We start from the raw sequence: 20,890 nt of genomic DNA on the forward strand, positions 1-20,890 counted from the left end.
CCCAACAACCCCTCCCACTCCTTTGAGGAAAAACTATTTTAGCTTCATGATGCCGTCTTAAGCCTTACCCAGAATTGATTCGACTATGCTAGAACAGGAAAGGAACAGTTAACAGTCATGATGATGATACTGTAACTAGAAATATGAGAGAGACCAAAAGCACAACTGCTCTTCTCAATTTCTAATTATTCTACCCTTCGTGATCAAAGTTACAACAGCACTCAAAAAAGTGACTTACAACCATTACTCACACTTAAGGTTGCCTTACCATGTGATGAAAATCTGGGAGCTTGGCAATCCACATATATTTACAATCATTGCAGCATCCTGGAGTCATGTGATCAACATTTCTGACCTTCCCAGGTGGCTTCTAACAAGCAAAGTCAATGAGGGAAGCCAGATTTGCTTAATGACCACAAGATTCAATTAACTGCAGTGACTCACTTAGCACCTATGGCAATAGAAGGTTGTATAATTGGGCATGACTCACTTAATAACTGCCTTGCTTAGCAACTGAAATCCTGGTCTCAATTGTGGTTGTAACTCAAGGGCTACCTGTATTTTGATTTGGCCACAGGCCATTCTGCTATTACCAAAGGCTGGTGCTTGACTTGGCAAGCCTTTGGGATAATACACAACAAACTGTTGTATTTAAAAAGTGCTAGAAACCCACTGCATACTTTTAAGAAAGGGATATTTTTAATATGTCTAAATTAAATCACCCAGTGTCTATGTGACCATAACTGCCTTCCTTGAATTATAAAGGTATAAAAATAACTACAAGGTTGTGCTAAGTGAACTAGCACCATACAGATAGGACCCACCCTACATCAGGGGTGTCAAACTCCCAGACCGCAGGCTGGATGTGTCACGCACTGGCCAAGCTCATGCCCAGTTTAGCAAAGGGGGGGGGGAAATCATGATATGTCACGTGATGATGTGACAACACAAGCTTGACACCCCTGTCCTACATGGTATTTAAAAAAGGATTTATTATTGCACTGTAAAGAAATGTACTGTCCTCAGTGATTATCAAATAAAAGTAACCCGGGACTGCCAGTAATTTAGAATTGTAAACTTTGTGTTTAAAGACATCTGCAGTTATTTAGCAAAAAGTCATGACAACTCTAATACCAATTCCTTTCATTTTATTAAAAATAACCCACTTTTATATTTTGCCCCAATCATCATTTCTAATTAAACTGAGCTTTTTAGGCCTGTGCTGATTTTGTGTTACTGCTTTGATTATAAATGTGTGTGTGCGTGTGTGTGTGCGTGTGTGTTGCTAAAGTTCATTCCCACATTTTGTTAAACCATATTAAACCATTTGGTTTTGGTTTAGCATATTGCATGATTACTATTTACTCAAAACGCTATGACAAAAAACCACAGATTATTACATCCTAGGAAACTCAGGCAGAATGTGGGAAATAAATTGCACTGGTGAGGTGAATAATTACCTCAGTTGATGTGGATTGCTCTTTTGCTCTTCCTTAGGGTATTTCGTCCTTAATTCTACAACAATGTCACACTGGTTGACTTTAAGTTATCAGTGGGTTTTTAAAGGAAACTTGCTTTTTTTAGAAAATCAGCTACATGGAAACAGTTCCAATAAGACAAAGACCAGAAGGAAATGAAGTAGCCTTCACTATTATATCTCCTTTGAATATGTTTGCATGGAGGAGGAGGAGGAGGAGGAGGAGGAGGAGGAGGAGGAGGAGGAGGAGGAGTAGTAAACAGGAGATTTGTCACGTTGCCACGTAACACCCTGGCCCTTTGGATTTTAAATGAACTATAAAGTATCACAGAATATTTTATTAGTCTTCTCCCAAGTTTAGTTAATTTTCTTCTGTCTGAAAAAGTATCTTAAAAATATATTCAGCAAAAGATTATATATATTACTCATGACTCTGCAAAGAGACCAAGACATTGTGTATAGTCAAATCAACCCCATACCATTAATGCTCAAGAAAGATCACATCTGGTTTTTTAAATAAGAAGTCTGGTTTTTCCACTTAACCTTCGGCAGGCATAAACTTCTTTTTTTGCCCCCAAAAGAAGAATGAAACTGAATGAGTAAGATGGTATACTTTTGCACTTGCTGCAGAGAACACCTCAACAAGAAGTCAATTTATTAATGAAAAGCAAAGCTCCCAACTGTCCAAAACAGAGTTTTGTTTTTCATAAAATTATATTTTGTATGAAGACATTTTTTTTTAAATTAAAGTTTGTGTTAAGGGCGAAATGTGAAGTCAGGCTGTGAAAATGGGTAGACCTCCATTGGACAATATTCACAAATGGCTAAGGATTGCTTCCCATGAGCCGAGGTGGCACAGTGGTTAAATGCAGCACTGCAGGCTACTTCGGCTGACTGCAGTTCTGCAGTTTGGCTGTTCAAATCTCACCGGCTCAGGGTTGACTCAGCCTCCCATCCTTCCGAGGTGGGTAAAATGAGGACCCGGATTGTTGTTGGGGGCAATATGCTGACTCTGTAAACCGCTTAGAGAGGCCTGAAAGCCCTATGAAGCGGTAAATAAGTCTAACTGCTATTGCTATTGCTATTGCTATCCATTTTTTATTCATAGGCTGAGATTAATGCCCAGGTAATATTCATTAGGATTAATGAATATATTTATTAGCTTTAAAACAAATGTCATCCAGAGGTACTTTATTGGTACTTAAATTTTAAAAAGGTATAAATTTATACTTAAGGGCTACTGCACAAACATGCATGAAACAAAGTCTTGTTCAAAAGTAATGGCTAGACTTCTTAAAACATAATAATAGCAAACTGCCAATTTTTAGGCTGCTTGATCAAAAGAAAAACAGTGATGTGAATTCCTTAGGAATTATAGTTTTGAATTATTTATTACAGAACTGCTTAAAATCTGCAATTGGTTAAAAAAACACATTTCTTTTGAGCTCTTGTATGATGGGTAGCCCCACAGACAATGAGTAATGGCTTCCACATACTTGCAGTTCGATACACAGAGACATTTTCTAATGGTATATTAAAACATTTTCTTGCTGCAGGAAGAAAGAGTACCATATGAGACTGTGGTCAACTGATACTGTAGGTATGATTGAGAATAGAAAATCAATTTAGATTTTTTTCAGAACGATCATTCACCCTCCCCCTTCTTCCCCAAACAACATATTAAATTGTTTGTGCATTTAAGCAAATAAGTGTATCCTCAGAACTAACTTAGGAGTTTTGTGCGTTTTTTCAGTGATGTATGTTTCTTAGGGTATTGTAAAAGGCAGATCGGATAAACAGAGTCCACATTTCATGTGACATTAAGAAGAGCTTCAAATGTTGCAACTCTAAACAGAACATCTGTAAAATAAATGGCCAAAACATTCTGACTAGAAAAACAAATACAAAAAAATAGAAAACAAATGTATCATTTTGGATACAATTCTCTAGCTCAAATTGATTTCAGAAAATAAGTTTGATAAGATTCCACTTTAGTTTTTAACCAAGCATGGCAAGAATATGTTACATCATATTCCACTATTTTGTATATTAAGCTTACTCTCGCAGTGTCAGCTCCTCGTAAGGACTTTATATTAACATATGCCCATGATGGTGAAGCTATGGCATGCGTGCCAGAGATGCAAGCAGAGCCCTCTCTGTGGGCACGTGCATTGTTGCCAGCCGCTTTTCTGATTTCTGGCGTGCACATGCGTGCTGGGCAGCTGGTCTTCACGGGCGCCACAGCACTGAAAAATGGCCAAAAAGGAAGCCATTTTCCAAGACATTTTAAGGCTGTTTTCAGGCCAAAAACATCCAAAAAACATCCTGAAAACAGCCCAAAAAATGCCCGAAAAACAGGGCAGAAAAACGTCCCAAAATAGCCAAAAAACAGCCATGCATGCACTGGCCAGCTAGTCTTCGGGTTTCTGGCGATCCAGTTCACGCGCATGCATGTGTATGCATGCACATTCCAGTTTGGGCACTTGATGCAGAAAAGATTCACCATCACTGACATATTTACACTCTTTCTTCTAATATATAATGGTGATTATTTAGGAATAGAACAAAAGGCAATTGAGTTTCTTGTCATTGTTGGAAAAATGATCCACCTTCCTACAGCTTAAACAATGATAAGTAACTTTAACTGGCCTTGAAAACACAAGGGAGAAAATTGTTTTATTTATCTTTATTTCTATTTTTCTTTTTCAGAGGATATTGCTTTTTGTTGACTATGCTTGAAGTCATGGTCTTCATGACTTCAGGTCTGCACAGGATGCACGAATGTGTCTTTTGCATGTTATATATGATACATGTGAAGAATATTTTTTGTAAATATGCTGGCAATCAAAGCACACAGTATCTATTAACAGAAAAGTCACTCGGGATTAGTTTAGTTAAACCCATTCAACATTCTGTTTTGTTTACCTAATTTGTATATACTAGTCTGTTTTCTCTAATCCCATAATTTTAGAAATAAATCCTACATCCAGCCTCTGTACAGGATTGCAATTTAAATCAATTCTTGCTTTTTTATTTTACACCTTCCCCTGGAAGTATTCTGAAACTCCCTTATGCCAATAATTACTACTACTATGTGAATAAACTTTAATGGAATGCTTCTGAGAAGGTGACTGAGTATGTATTTAACAATATAAAATTTAACCACTGCCCTTTTTAAACAATAAATGACAGGTTCCTTACTAGGTAAAAAATGCAAGTTCCAAGAACTAGTAATTGCAATTAATCAGATAGATAGATAGATAGATAGATAGATAGATAGATAGATAGATAGATAGATAGATAGATAGATATAGATACATACATACATACATACATACATACATACATACTTATTTATTTATTTATTTATTTATTTATTTATTTAGAGTCACAACCCCTGGTAAGCCCCAATTATGGGAGGAAGCTAACTGCTTCCATCATCTGTCAATCGGCTCATCACAAGAGTCCATCACAACAGAAACCCAATATTTTTACTGTTGCCTTTGTTATATTTGTTTGCACAAATAAAAAATAAACATACATACATACACACACACACACACATATATGTGTGTGTGTGTGTGTGTGTGTGTGTGTGTTTTATTTGTGCTGATAAATAAATAAAGGGAGACTAGTATAGATCTATTTCAAGCTATTTAGCTCTCATCAGCTAGCCATACCCTTACTGGGATTCAAACCTGTGCTGTATTGCATCTTAGGCAAACGTCTTAACCATTATGCCACAGGTCTCCTCCTTATCAGCTGAAGCCAGGGAAGAAGGTATATATTTAGTGTCACAACCCCTGGTAAGCCCCAATTATGGGAGGAAGCACAGGTTCGAATCCCAGTAAGGGTATGGCTAGCTGATGAGAGCTAAATAGCTTGAAATAGATCTATACTAGTCTCCCTTTATTTATTTATCAGCACAAATAAAACACAAATATAACAAAGGCAACAGTAAAAATATTGGGTTTCTGTCGTGATGGACTCTTGTGACGAGCCGATTGACAGATGATGGAAGCAGTTAGCTTCCTCCCATAATTGGGGCTTACCCGGGGTTGTGACACTAAATATATACCTTCTTCCCTGGCTTCAGCTGATAAGGAGGAGACCTGTGGCATAATGGCTAAGACGTTTGCCTAAGATGCAATACAGCACAGGTTCGAATCCCAGTAAGGGTATGGCTAGCTGATGAGAGCTAAATAGCTTGAAATAGATCTATACTAGTCTCCCTTTATTTATTTATCAGCACAAATAAAACACAAATATAACAAAGGCAACAGTAAAAATATTGGGTTTCTGTCGTGATGGACTCTTGTGACGAGCCGATTGACAGATGATGGAAGCAGTTAGCTTCCTCCCATAATTGAGGCTTACCAGGGGTTGTGTCACTATTTCTTCATCCTGTGTAGGCTAAGACCAGTCTTGAATTTAATCAGATCAGCAAGGTATGCATATATATATATATATGCACACACACACACACACACACACACACACACACACATATATATATACATACACACACATCCATACATACATACACATATATACTGTATATATGCTTGTGCGAGCAAAACGTGATTGGAGCTGCCATCTTTCTATAAATATTGGTGTCTGATCATGCTTTGCTCGAACAAGCACGAAGCCGAAGGCACCAGCCTGAAGATGCCGAGTGGGATCTCGCCGAAACGTCGCTAAGAATACTCTCAATCTTACACGGGAAAAGACCCAAATACGCCAAGACCTGCATACCTATACCCATGAAAAATCTATGAAAACACACACACACACAATAAACACCCCCCCACACACACACACAGACCGTATATATGTATTTCTCACATGCCATCTAAATTATGATGGTGTAGGAACTATCACTTTCAACTTCTTCACCCTTCCTCCAATCTGTTCTTGGTAGTAGTTTGTCTGATGAAAAGATGTGAGGATCTTTAAACTTTGTATATTTCTCTGATCACTGGAAAGTTGGTTTAATTTTTAAAATTACTCTAAAATGATGTTTGGATTCTTTTTCCCTAAGACTAATAAACTTAGTTTGCTTTTTTTAGGAAATTAAACACTCATCATGTTGTTATATGATGTTCTGTAGAGGGAAACAGAGAATGTCTTTGCTCTAATGAGCTCATAAATTGGTCACTACAAGGTCCTCCAGCTGGCTGGATGAGTGGGTGAGTAGGTAGGCAGAGCTGACTCACTTCTACCCTCCCAGGTGTTAATGAGAATCACAGCAGTGCCCTTCCTGCAGCTGTTACAGAGGAAAGGAGATAAATTACAATTCTAAATTGTTTACACTTTCAGAGGGCACTTAAAGGGGCTTCCCACAAGGGATCAAAATGCCCTTTCCCACCAAAAGCATATCACGAATAATATGACCCTATTAACCCCTCAAATTCTAGGGCTCTAAGCACTGGAGAAGATGTTACTGGATAGCATCAAACAGAATTAAAGGAACTTCCAAAAATATTCCTTAAAATTCTTAAGAAGTTCAAACTATTTTTTTCCTCCAATACTAAGTGACATCAGTTGAAAGTTCAGGGAAAGTTCTTGTAGATAATTGTGATTTACAAAGTACTTTCATTATATAACACAATCCACTTTGACTTGTTTGTTGCCAAAATTCTGCACTTCTAGCACATGTTACACACATTCTGATACTCAAAGGGAGTGATGGAATAACTCCCAACTCCGTATATATGAAAAAGACCTGTGAGCTGTTATCTTATTTTCACTTCCAGAATCAGACTAAGTAGATTCAATGTTCTTTTATTCTTACCCCTGCCAATACTTCGTAGATTTCCTCCCTGAAAAGGAAAATCTTAACAGAAGTTATTAGTGCAGCAACTCAAGTCAACTTGAGAAGTTGAAATAGAGGGTTTTGCTTTTCACACCCCTCACAAAAAAGAAGGACAAACTTAAGACTTATGTTACAACCTCAGACTTTTGAATTGCATCTTTTTAACAAATGATATTGCCATAATCAATTACATTCCGGTACCATTGCTTTCACTATTTGAAATGCACTTCTTGAAAACTGAATGTAATACAAAATATAAATCCATAATTACTGATTAGCAACAGCACATTAGAACATACCATGTTAAATCTGAGCCAGTATATCATACAGTAAGTTGCTGATTTATTTCTAAGTAGTTATTAAAATCTTAGTTTTAACTATAGAATTTAATTTTTTTTAAAACACTTGCTTTATAAAACCTGTCAAATCATCAAGGTTGTTCTTTGAGAGTTTGGTCTCTTGTTATCTGAAGTTGGGTAGGTAGTAATGATTTCTATTTCTGATGCTTTGTCTTTGTGTTTATTTTCCAAAAAGGCTTGCTTGAATCATCTTTATTTCCTTTTTGGAACCAAGTGGAATGGACAAAAAATTTTAAGTTGTTGTTCGCTTTCTTCATGCTGGAGTTTTAACATTGGCATAACGGGTTCTTGTATTTTAATTGCAATGTAAACAATATGCTTTATTCCACCCTCAAACCAAGGTCCAAATAGCACTTAATTAAAGTTTAGATACATAAATATGTATTCCCCAAAACATAATTGCTATTTTCAAATGACATGTTTTTTGTTGGTTAACCTAATCATGGCTTATTTAATTGTCCAATTTTCTGCCTTTGCGCAATCTATTGAACTTTGTGCTAACCACATGGATTGTGTTTGCACAATCCTTGAAGCTAAAATCTCATTTAATGTGCAAAAACATCCAATAAGTAAGAAATGATTTTTTTTTCAAATTAAAAGCCCAGGCTTTGTTTCTTCCCTACATATTTTCTATGCCCTAAATGAGTCAAATGATTACAAGAGAGATGGGGGGGGGACAGAGGCAGGGAGGGAAGGAGGGAGAGAGAGACGCAGAGGGAGAGGGAGGGAGAGGCAGAGAAGTATTAAACCTTAAATAACCTTGTATTGCATAATTTTTCTGGGCCTCAGGATTCTAATGGCTCAGGAAGATGTCCAATCTATTTCTTTTGCTTCATTACCATGGAATGATCTCATAGGATAGAACTAGGACAAACTAGTATCAAGGGGCTAGTTTTCTCAATCCTTATTTGCTGTCGTTTTAAATTACGAATGCCTTATGCCTCTGGCTGTGACCGCTGAATTAGTTTTCCTAAACTTGAGCCCAACCACAAACTTGGGAAGTGTTGCAAGCATCTGCTTCAGAAGTAACTTTTAAGTGTTTTCAGCAGTAAAACACCCATGTAGGACATTCTCCATCAGGAGTAGATTAAAATGTCAGCAAACTTGGTATCTCATTCTGAAAAGTGAGTCTTCCTACCCCAGAAGTGCTTTTTAAGAACTAAATTCCTTCAAATATTTTATTTACATGTATGTTTGTAGCAAATATATATTTCTAAGAGAAAAAAAGATATGAGGAAGATTAAAGACTACACGAGGGAGCTAGTAACAGGATGCAGAAAGCCATTTGGCCTAATAGTTATTTGTATTATTATTTTTGTATTTTATTGGTCTTGTATGCCGCCCACTCCTGAAGGACTCTGGGCGGCTTACAATAAACAAAGGAAGGGGATAAATAGACAAATAGACAAACAACAATTTAAAATACACAACATTCATAGTTACAGTGGGGCTGGCTATTTCAACAGCCCCCCAGCCTGCTGGAGCAGCCAGATCTTAGTGGCTTTGCGGAAGGCCGGGAGAGTAGTAAGGGTCCGGATCTCCATGGGGAGCTCATTCCAGAGGGCTGGAGCTGCAACAGAGAAGGCTCTCCCCCTGGCAGATGGGATCCGGAGGAGGCCTAGTCTGTGCGATCTGATCGGTCTATGGGAGGTAACTGGCAGGAGGCGGTCTCTCAGGTCCGATGTCATGTAGGGCTTTATAAGTAATGACTAGCACCTTGAAGCGAGTCCGGAGACTAATGGGTAGCCAGTGCAGCTCGCGGAGGATAGGTGTAACGTGGATAGCAGTAGACTTATATACCGCTTCATAGGGCTTTCAGCCCTCTCTAAGCGGTTTACAGAGAGTCAGCATATTGCCCCCAACAATCTGGGTCCTCATTTTACCCACCTCGGAAGGATGGAAGGCTGAGTCAACCCTGAGCCGGTGAGATTTGAACCGCTGAACTGCTGATCTAGCAGTAGCCTGCAGTGCTGCATTTAACCACTGCGCCACCTGGGTGCACCCACGATCGCTCGCGCGGCTGCATTCTGGACTAGCTGAAGTCTTCGAACACTCTTCAAGGGCAGCCCCATGTAGAGCATGTTACAGTAATCCAGTCTTGAGGTCACAAGGGCGTGAGTGACTATCTGAAGGGCCTCCCGATCCAGGTAGGGTCGCAATTGGTGCACCAGGCGAACCTGGGCAAAGGTCCCCCTGGTCACAGCCGACAAATGGTGTTCTAAAGTCAGCTGGGGATCCAGGAGGACTCCCAAATTGCGAACCCTCTCTGAGGGGTGTATAATTTCACCTCTCAGCCTGAGAGATAGAATACTTGGCCAATCTTTGGGAGGGAACATCAGTAGCCACTCGGTCTTGTCTGGATTGAGTGCCAACTTGTTTACTCCCATCCAGACCCTAACAGCCTCCAGGCACTGGCACATCACTTCTACTGCTTCGCTGAGTTGGCACGGGGCGGACAGATACAGCTGCGTATCGTCCACATATTGGTGTTACTTAATCCCGTGCCGGCGTATGATCTCACCCAGTTAATGTATAAGCCTGGAAATGGGGAGACTCTGAGTTCTAATCCTCCTTCGAGCATGAAGCCAGCTGGGTGACCTTCTCCTCCATTCTCCCTCAGCGTAGGAAAGTGGCAGTGGCAAACCACTCCCGAAAAACCTTGTCAAGAAAACTTGCAGGGATTGGTCCAGGTAATTGACCTGTTCTCTAAAGCATCTAATGGCAGGACAAGAAGCTCATGTTCCATGGAAGAGATTGGGCAATATTTTATTCAGAACAATGTAAGGTTTCCTTATTTGGACAGGAGGTTGGACTAGAAGACCTCCAAGGTCCCTTCCAGCCCTATGATTCTATGTCTATGTTTACATCACAAGGAGCAGTGGTGGGTTGCAAGTGGTACGCCCCAGTACGGGCGTAACGGAGCCTGCCCGGAGCACCGGGTACCATTCCGGTACAGTGCTCTGGAGGGCCCACCTGCCCACACTCCTTACCTGTCCTTTTAAGCCTTCAGAACCTCTGCGCACGTGCATTGCCCATACAGCACCTGCACGATGCTCCGCTGAGCAGCTGCAGCGTAACAGAGACTTGCAGTGGCATCGTTGGAAGGTAAGATGCATGCGTGTGCTGCGTGCATTCATGTGGGGATCCGGAACCCACCACTGACCAGGAGTCAAGACTAATTTTAAGGCACAAAAGAATCCAGATGTTTATGTATACATATTGTTTTGATATAAGCATTATTTATATACTAGTTGGATACCCGTGCTTCACTACGAAACTATGTGATCCGGCTTGATAAATTGACAGTAAAAGCTTGAAAATTAATGAGTAGTTACATTTGGGCTTGATACATTAACACATAAAGCCTGAAAATTAATGTAGAATGTGTAACTCCTTAGCATCAGAGCATGTTAATATAAGGCAACTGGCAGTTGGAACAGAGTTCTTTTCAGGTGGGGTGGTGGTGGAGTAGAATGTCTCGCTCAGTGTTTCTCAACCTTGGTGACTTTAAGTCCTGTGGACTTCAACTCCCAGAATTCCCCAGCCAGCTATGGGGAATTCTGGGAGTTGAAGTCCACAGCCACAGGACTTAAAGTCACCAAGGTTGAGAAACACTGGTCTAGTTCCTTAGCATGAATGTGTATTAAAATAATACTTTATAAGAAATACTGATAATCTGATGGTCATTTTGAAAAATCATTTCTTAGCGAGCACCTAGAAGCCAAGAGGAACATACGTGCGGAATTTCAAGTTTGTAGGCTTTACAGTTCTGGAGATTTCATGATGAGTGAGTGGTATTTGGCTTTTATATACATATAGATTATCTGTTATTTTTATTTGTTTTCTACTGAAAAATATGTATACTTAATAGGCATATTTTATTACCATTCATACAAATACAATATGAAATATAAAGGAACAATCTCACTGACACACTGCAGGCTAAAATGGATTGGACATTTCTACAAAATAGGTAGACCTACCTTATCCCCCATTTCCTAATCTACTTTGGAGAGTTGGGAGACCATTTCAAGCAGTGTGGAAGCATATCCAGTGAAGCAGCTGTAGTGTGTATGAGCGAGTTTGGTGTACTGGTTAATATACCAAGCTGGAAATCAGAAGACTGTGGGTTCTAGTCCTGCTTTAGGCACAAAGCCAGCTGGGTAACCCTGGGCCAGTCTCTCTCACAACCTTAGGAAGTAGGTAAGGGCAAACCAAAGTTGGTATTCAGCAGGTTCTGACCAGTTCTGGAGAACCAGTAGCAGAAGTTTTGAGTAGTTCAGAGAGCCAGTTAATACCACCTCTGGCTGGCCCTGCCTCCATCTATTCTCTGCTTCCTGAGTCCCAGCTGATTGGGAGGGAATAGGGATTTTGCAGTAACTTTCCCCTGGAGTGGGGAGGGAATGGATATTTTACAGTATCTTTCTCCTGCCACGCCCACCAAGCCACGCCCACCAAGCCATGCCACGCCCACAGAACCGGTAGTAAAAAAAATTGAATCCCACCACTGGGGCAAACCACTTCCAAACTCTTGCCAAGAAAACTACAGGGGCTTTTCTAGGTAGTTATCAGGAATCACTTGAAGGTGAACCCTTGTGTGCATGCGCACGTATACGGACACACACAGAGTGGTAAGCAGGGCAAGGAGAATTCTTTAGCAAGCAGAACTCTATTTCCAGTTGGGTGAAGCTCTACAGCTATAATGTTCAAATGGCTCAAACATATTCAGCAAAAAAAAAGTGCTTGAAAACATGAAAATCGTTTGCCATTTTTTTCTGCAATAGTTAGAGTAAAATGCAGCTGCTCCTTCATAGTTCCAAACCCCTTAATAGTCATGATATCATGGGTACTATGCTGCGTAATTTACCTTGTAATACAAAAGTAAGTAGATAACACAATCCTTTTCAAACTGAAGCATGCACAAACTTCATTTGAAAGCTTCTGCTCAAAAATGTGAGCAGAAAAGCAAGATTTATTCTTAATAAGATGAAATAGAATCCATGTGATTATTGCTCATATATTTAACCAGTTCTCCTACATATTCATTATTAATGGAGGACACTTTGGCCCAAGGATGGGGGTGGTTCCCCTTCCATCTTACACGTAGTAGTGTTCCAAAGGGTATCTCAGCTGGTCTATTTAGGCAGGCACAGGAATTGTCCTTAGCTACAAGAATTCTCCAAAGTGTGTATGAGTGGTGAGAGAAAAGATAAGAAGTGGAGAGACAACATTGCTTCAGAGTGTGATTAAATAAATCATTAAATAAATACAATAGGAAACAAATAATCTGTCTCTTAGTTTCTTATCTTTCTTTTCCCAACTCCCATTTTCTCTCTTCTTCCTCTCCAGCAACAACCTTGAGCATTTATAAGTTTCCTTTCCCAGAACTATCACACTCTGCTCCAATCTAGAGGACCGGAAAGCTTATGAAACAATAAATAACCTTAAGGTGTCACAGTATATCCTACTGTTTTTGCTGCACATGACCTAATAGAAATAAAAATAATTTCAGTAAAGCATGAAACTACCAATCTCTACAGGTTGAACTGTATTCATTCTCTAAGGACAAACGTCTGTAGCAGCTAAAAGAGCTGTATATGGTCCATATTTTGTTGTTTTATTATTAGAAGTATGGTGAGCTAGTCAAAATTATTATTATTTTTAAAAATATTAGGTGATTATGATTTTATAGAATAATTGGAATTGTGCAGATGCAACAGATAACTTGAAAATAAACAGCCCCCTATCAAATATCTATCAATATCTATCAAACCCAAGTTCAGTTGTTACAAATAAATGGAATATCAAGGGCAGAGTATATCATACATTTTGTCTTGACATTATAGGGCATTTGGGCCAAACTGTTTCTCTCAGTCCAAACCACCTCACAGGATTGCTGTTGTTGTGGATAAAATAGGAGGAGTAAGGAATAGTATGTATCTTGAGTACTTACTTATAAGGTAAGAAAGGCAGGATAAAAAAAATCTAATAAATAAAATGGTAAAAAAAAAATGAATATGCCAGCCTGTGGAAGTAATGAGACAAAACTCGATTTGTGCTAAAGACAGGAGAAATATGGTAATTCAGCGAAAGAGAATGCCAGGGAAGAAATATTACCCCAACTCTACTCTCAGAGACCCAGTTCAAGAGCTTCCCTGTGCCATCAATTTTTTAAAAGAAAATAAGAAAAAAAATCAGTTTATTAAACAATCATATCAAAATAAGCTTCAGTCTCTACCCAAGACTTTCACGTTCTTAAGATGAAAAAAAGTTCCATAGCAGTAGAAATTTACTAATTGGCCATCTGCTGCCTTCAAAATTTGTACTTCTCTCTACTTAATGATAGGGTTGGCCTGGAAGCACTTAAACAAAAAAATCTAGAGTTAAACTAATAGAATGGAACTTTCTATTCTGCTGTCTTTTCTGAGGGCCCCCAAACACACAGTGCCTATTCATAGTGATCAATTAACTTAAGGGGGGAGAAAATAATCTGTGAGATTATTATTTGTATTTTTGAGATGCCATTGACTTAATGTCCCTTGAATTTTGCAATCATTGCAAGTAATATCAAAAATGTATCAAAATATAAATTAAGTCAGTAAAAACAACATATGCTGAAAATATGAACTTTATTTCCTAACCCTAAATCTAGAGCAAGACTTATGCAAAGGGATAGCACCATTCTCTTCTGACTTAGTTTACCTCTGTTTGGGCTTGAACAATATTTTTCTGAAGTATCAATTCAATTCAGTTCAGTTTATTACTGTCATAGACCAGAGACCAGAACAAATAAAAACACTCAATAAATGTACAATTAAAAATTCTAGTATAAAATAAGAAAGAAAGAAAGAAAGAAAGAAAGAAAGAAAGAAAGAAAGAAAGAAAGAAAGAAAGAAAGAAAGAAAGAAAGAATTATACGAAAACTCAATAAGGTATCTCCTTTAGTTCATGAGCTGTGCTTTCAACATAGTGAAGCCTGGTTTTTCACTGCCATAAATATTTCATTATTATTATTTTTGTCATTTGATGCCATACTTTCCTGGCAATTATTAAAAATATCAAACAGATTGTCCTGTCCTTATCTGCAGTTTATGGTGTCACTATCATGCCCTGATGACTTCCATCTCTCCAACTGATCACATAGTGTGGTCTTTTCATCCTTAAGGTGACACTTTTACATCAAAGCTTCAAGATATATAATTTGTGATACTTCCCCACTTATTATCTGGGGGACAATGTCAGTTGACCTACAGTCATTGTGATCAGATGTGCATTTTGGATGAACATATGACCCACACAACACACACTGAGATGCTTTTGAAACCAACTTCTTTGTAGGCTTCCTACAATATAGAAGTGAGGAGGACACCATATTCCTGTTTTGTTAGGGGAAGAAAGGGGATGCATTTATACAATTCCATAACAGTGCTTGAAGATATATTAGCCTTCCCTTATTTTGCTTTGTTACAATTTCCAGAAAATAATGGAGAACATTGAACTGAAATTTTAACGCATACCTTCCAGCTCCTTTATAAGTGTCAGATTCAATCCTATTCCCCTTACCAAAAAAAAAAAAGTCAGGACTATCTAGCAGCTAGTCAATTTGAGAAACACTTGGCAGAAATGTTTTCCTCTATGCCAGTTTACTTCACTTTGTTTTAACTTGAAAGATCTCTAAGTAGGATGTAGGGCTGTCAAATCTGCCTGGAGAAGCCCAGGCAGAGCTCTGAAGTCAACCCTGCTCTGCTCATAGTACAGTGCCCCAGTGATGAATGCCTCCTTCCCTGGCTGATGTGGTGCTGAAAGGGGAGGGCTGCCAATCCAGAAGAGACAAACCTTATCTGTAAATGAATGACGTCTCACAGATCAGGACAATGTCATTTGGCAGGATAGGGATTAGCAACAGGGACAACCAATTTTGTGTCACCTTGGTTTTGTGCAAAGAGGATGGGACTTTAAGGTAGTAATAGAGAAAGGCCCTATGCCATTCTAAAAGGGGACATAATAAATCTGGATTCTAAACTTCCGACTAACTTTTCTCAGATTCCGGTTATATGCAACACTATTAAACAGGGAGCATAGCACGTTGTCACCCAGATTTCCTCCTGGATGTCAATTTATCTGTTCCAAGTGGAAGAAAAATAGATACAGTGTAGATGTTTGTGTATGTGTATATTCTCTTCACATAACATATAATTAAGCTATGGAATTCACTGTACTACAATGAAGTAATTATCACCACACTGAAAGTTTTAAAAGACAAATAGGTTTGTCTATAGGGTAAAGCTACCTGTGGTTACTTATTAGTTTTATGACCTGACTTTTGTCTAGTAGGAGCTCATTGCATCGAGTAAACAATGTGTTATTCTTCCTGTTTACTTCCTTAACCAAAACCCTGGGAGATATATGGCCAAGAGACAAATGGCTGATTCAACTGAACTTCCATAAACTTGGATCTCCTCAATCTTCATCCCACAACTAGTGCTACTGGTCATACGACTACAATATATAAGAAAGAAATTGTTACTATGGTCGTGTCCTGCTTAGAAACGTGGATTAAAAGCACTTGGATTCCTTGCAGCCGTTATTGTCACTGAAATATAGGGAAAGAATGGAGGGGGGGGGGAAACTTTCAGGGAAGTCTGAATATTCCTATGATTATTCCAATTCAAGAAATCAGAAGGGATTGTGACAATCTGGGCGCAGAATTGGTATTCTGCCTTGGTTGTGCTGCAATGGGGGAGACAGATAAACACTGTCTATACAATCAGGACAAGGTTAGTTAGGATCCAGCAGATTCAAGGGCAGCAAATGAGCTCTTCCAACTGCAAACAACTCATTAGAGACAGGCACAAGCAACAGGAGCCTATCCGTGCTGCGCCCTCATGCATCAAAACCATCTTAACAGAGAAATGGCCATTCTTCCTTTCTCTCTCATGAACATGAGACATCAGAAAATGTACAGCTATGAATGCGAGGGGGGGGAGCCCAACAATTCATATGCATCTAGATTTAAAATCTATTTCCTAGAACTGAAAATTGAAAGAATTGAATAATTTGGTTCAAATTATGATTATTCTCTCCTTTACAAAACAGAGGGGAAAATTGGTATTTTCCAATAATGTGTTTTAATACGTAAAACAACTGTTTTCAGAAAAGGCAACATTGGTTTCAATAGAACTTACTTTCAGCTGGATAGTAAATAAGTTGCAAAGTTTTAGACATTTACATTGAAATTCCCAATGTGCCCTTCCAACCAGAGTTATTTAGATATTTCACAAACATTTTTATTCACAATTTGGAAGCAAATGCTGTTGGAATGTTGGACTTTTTTTTTAATATGCTGCACTATGTAGGCGGCAGTAAAACTATCTTCTGCATTCTACATTCACACAGGTTTGATACTGACAGATGGTGAAGAAGTAAACTACCACAATATTTTAGAAATAAGCAGCAGCTGGGGCATTTTTATTTCTTCTTTCTAGCACCTTTGTAGATTTTAAGGTGAAGTACACCACAAGTTTAGATATTCCCCATTCTCACTACATATTTGCTGGTAAATCGGATGATTAGGGAGACTTTGGTGCTCTCTGAGCTTAGTTGTTTGCTTGCAAATTTTTCATTAGCCAACTAGGTAACATCCATTGGATAATCCCTATTTCCTTTGATCCTGTCCAGTTCTGGAATTTCCTTGAAAGCTCCTGAGATCTGCCCTTCTTTTTCGTCAGTCAACAGTTGCATACCTTTGCCCTTAGCAAAGACCAAGGACCCCCAAGATCAACAATGGGTGTTTTTTTTTTCATTTCCCTTATTCAAATAATCGCAAGCAGCATTTGCTGGTAGAGTACAACGCACTCCAAGTTCCCTTCACAACAAAAGCCCTCCCTGAAATACTACAGTACGAGCAGAATTAGCTCCTCCACTCCACGTCCAAGAAAGAAAGAAGGAAAGAAAGAAAGAAAGAATGAAGGGAGGGAGGGAAAAAGAAAGAAAGAAAGAGGAAAGAAAGGGAGGGAGGACGGAGAAAGAAAGAAAGAAAGAAAGAAAGAAAGAAAGAAAGAAAGAAAGAAAGAAAGAAAGAAAGAAAGGAGGGAAGGAGAAAGGATGGATTTGAGGCATTGGACCGCTCTTGCCGGCGAGCGGTGTTTGCTCCTCTACGCCCTCCAATTCAAACCCAATTCCTCTTTTCCAGATGGATCGAAGTGCCAGGTCGCTCAGCATCCAGGAAAGCGGAGGCCGACTATTCGCGTGATTTGGGGGTTTTATTGTGGGAGGGAGGGAATCATCTGTTTGTAAATGTGTCTCACTCCTCGTCTTCCTCCTGTTAAATTGCGGCCAACTCCTCCCTTATTAATTTTAATCGGTGTGTAATCGGCCCTCTAACCCGGCCTACCTCTCGGGGAAGTTTTTCCCACTTGCTTGCCTTTAGAAGACTCAACGGTCAACTTTCCCGTCGGCTGTTTCTCGAGGGGGCAACCGAAATCTACGGAGAATCCGGGGCAGCGAAAAGGCCAACGCCTTCAAATCGGGGGGCCCTTTATGGTAGGCAGGGTTCTTCTGCCCCGAGGGCTGGGGAGTCTCTCTCTGGCCACGTGCCAAGCGCGTTCCACTTTCTAGCGACACGTCAGCCCTAATAGGACACAGGAGGCCCACGCGCGACTCTGTAAAGCTTAGCCTCGGGCAGGACTCGCTTTGAAGGTTCGGGTTCAGATCGGAGACTTGCAGCTCGGGACTAAAAGAGAGCAGTTGCTCAGAACTAGCTTCAGGTCGTGCTGAAGCCCAAACCTTGAACGAAGGATTACAATCCTAAACCTAAAACATAATTCTAAGCAAAAAAAAGAAATGGCAAATGCGTGCAAACACACACACACACACACACACACACACACAATCAAAACAGAGACCTAGCTGAGACGGGACCCCAGCCCTTCAGTACAAACCCACCCCTGACTTATTGCAGAGGCTCTCACCCAAGACCGACCGCCCCCCTTTCCCTCGCGCAGAAGATCCTCTGCACCAGCAAAGGCGGACGGTGGGCACGAAATTCGGGGCCCTGCCGGGCAGCGAAAGGGGCTCCCGGGGCCGCCGTCAACTCACCGACGCACTCGTTGGCTTCTCGGGCGGTGGCCCTCTGCCAGGGCCGGTCGTAGTGGAAAGGCTTGCAGCGGTCGCACTCGGGCCCGGCGGTGTTGTGCTTGCAGTCGCAGACCAGGTGGTCATCACGGTCCCGGACGCAGCGGGAGGCGTGCCCGTTGCACTTGCAGCGGCCGCCCACCTGCAGGTCGGAGACGGCGTAGTAGTAGGAATCGCGGGCCAGCTCGGAGTCGTCCTCGTTCTCGTCGCCGAAGGTGTGGAGGCGGCTGAAGACCACCCGGATGTCGGTGGCCGTCACCCAGTCCTGCAAGACGGGCGAGTTGTCGAAGTCGTGGGCCGAGGGCCGGCCGTCGAGGGTGCTGAAGGCGATGAGCCCGCCGCTCAGGGGCCGCATGTCGGTGTGCGAGTCGGTGCAGATGGCCTCCTGCTCGTTCTGCTTGGTGATGGCGGCGCGGCTGGGCTTGTTGTACATCTTGCGGCACTGCGTGGAGTAGAACTGGAAGGGCACCCAGCTCTTGCCGCCGTCCATGGACTTGGCGATGGCCATGGACTCCGGCCGCGGCGAGCAGAACTGCAGGCTGACGTAGGTCACCTCGAACTTTTTGCCCAGCGCCAGCACCAGCGTCACGTTGAGCGGGTGCTGCACGAAGCTCTCCGACTGCCAGCAGGTCAGGTTGTGCGGGTTGTTGAGGTCGGTCAGGTAGGAGGCGGGGTGGGCCCGCTTGGGGTCGGCGGCGTCGCACAGGTGGCAGCTGCGGCTCCGCTCCTCGCCCTTCTCGGCCAGCACGCAGTAGCGCGACTGGGGGCGGCCGCAGGTGCTCGACACCTTCACCTCCTTGCCGAAGGCGGCGTTGACGAAGTCCGGGATGCAGCGCCGCGGCTGCCCGTTCTCGTCGTAGCAGGGATCCGGCTGCGGGGCCGTCTGCACGGCGAACATGTTCAAGCCGTAGCCGCCGCGCACCCCTTCGGCCAGGCAGGCCACCGCCGCCAGGGCCACCAGGGCCTCCCAGCCCGCCGGGGACATCCTGCCTGCCTACCTGGTGGGCGCTGAGGGAAGGGAGCCTGTGGAGAGAAAGGAGAGAGCGCGGGTCAGCTCCCGGAGCGCTTGGACTCCCCCTGCCCCACCCCACCGGCCTTGGCGCCTCGACGCTGACCGTCCAGGAGAACACGCGTGTTTGGGCAGACCTCCCGGCTGTCCTAGCAGTGAAAGTCTCCCTGGGGCTCGTCCGGGGGGAGAAAAGGGGGTGTAAACCTGCCTCGGAGGACGAGCGGCCCAGCGAGTGGGGGTGCTTGAGTGACAGATGCTACAGTCCGCCTCAGTTGAAAAGGCCGCTTTGGGAGCCGTAAGTAGGCCCACTAGTCACGCGGGGCTTTCTCTCTGCTCAGTCTTCCCCCCTCCCCTCGGGTTTCTCCCCTCGCGCCAAGTCAGCGCCAGCCCGCCTCGCATCCCAGTGGGGATCCCGAACCTAGTTGTGCCGTTGGCGAAGCCAGAGTTGGATAGGCTCACACAAACTAGCCCCAATTTGTATTCGAGACCCGGGGAAACCAAGCCCAGGAGTTCAGGGCAACTACTTGAATCTTCTCACGTTTCAGAGCCGCTGTTGTCCTCTGCCATAAGGTGATACATAAACACATATGAATTAAAGCGGAGGGGACCTCTGAAGGACTCCAAAGGGCTCCCAAGCATTTGGGGATTTATTGTCTACAACTTGGACGTCCTTTTTGTAGATAGCTGCTCTCTCAGGAGAATGAGAAAAGTAAGACAAACCTGTTGACCTACCGCGGGAGCTTAACACCCAACATCCTCCTGACCTTCGGGGAATAGGAGCCCCCTCCGCCAATGCGCGGCAATCTCCACAGGGCACCAGGGAAAGCGCACCTAATTCCCTCAGCTTTTCCCTCGCGAAACTGTAGTGACAAAATCCCTGTCAGGGAGATAAAGATCGAATGGAACGAACCGATTGGAAGGTTTTTACTACTGTGGGCTCGAAAATACCATTCTGGACGATTCCAAAGACCTTGGCTCTTAGCTTGTCCAGCAGCCTTGGGCTTAGACTCAACCAATGCTTAGGACGAGAGGGTCGTGGGGGTCCCTTTTCTTTTACCTTCACTTTCCGAGAACGTTGCCCCGAAGAGCTGGCTCTT

At 42.0% G+C, this 20,890-nt stretch overlaps 1 protein-coding gene across 1 annotated transcript in view; it reads right to left on the reverse strand.

Annotated features, from left to right (window-relative positions):
- NTN1 (netrin 1) overlaps nt 1–19,769 on the reverse strand; it is a 119,664-nt gene extending 99,895 nt beyond the window's left edge. The window contains exon 1 of the mRNA XM_032211429.1: nt 18,749–19,769. Coding sequence (XP_032067320.1) covers nt 18,749–19,769 — 1,021 coding nt within the window. The remainder of the gene's footprint in view (nt 1–18,748) is intronic.
- Nucleotides 19,770–20,890: the final 1,121 nt, after the last annotated feature.

This window comes from Thamnophis elegans, chromosome 2 (assembly GCF_009769535.1).
Source record: "Thamnophis elegans isolate rThaEle1 chromosome 2, rThaEle1.pri, whole genome shotgun sequence".
NCBI classification, from domain to species: Eukaryota; Metazoa; Chordata; class Lepidosauria; order Squamata; family Colubridae; genus Thamnophis; species Thamnophis elegans.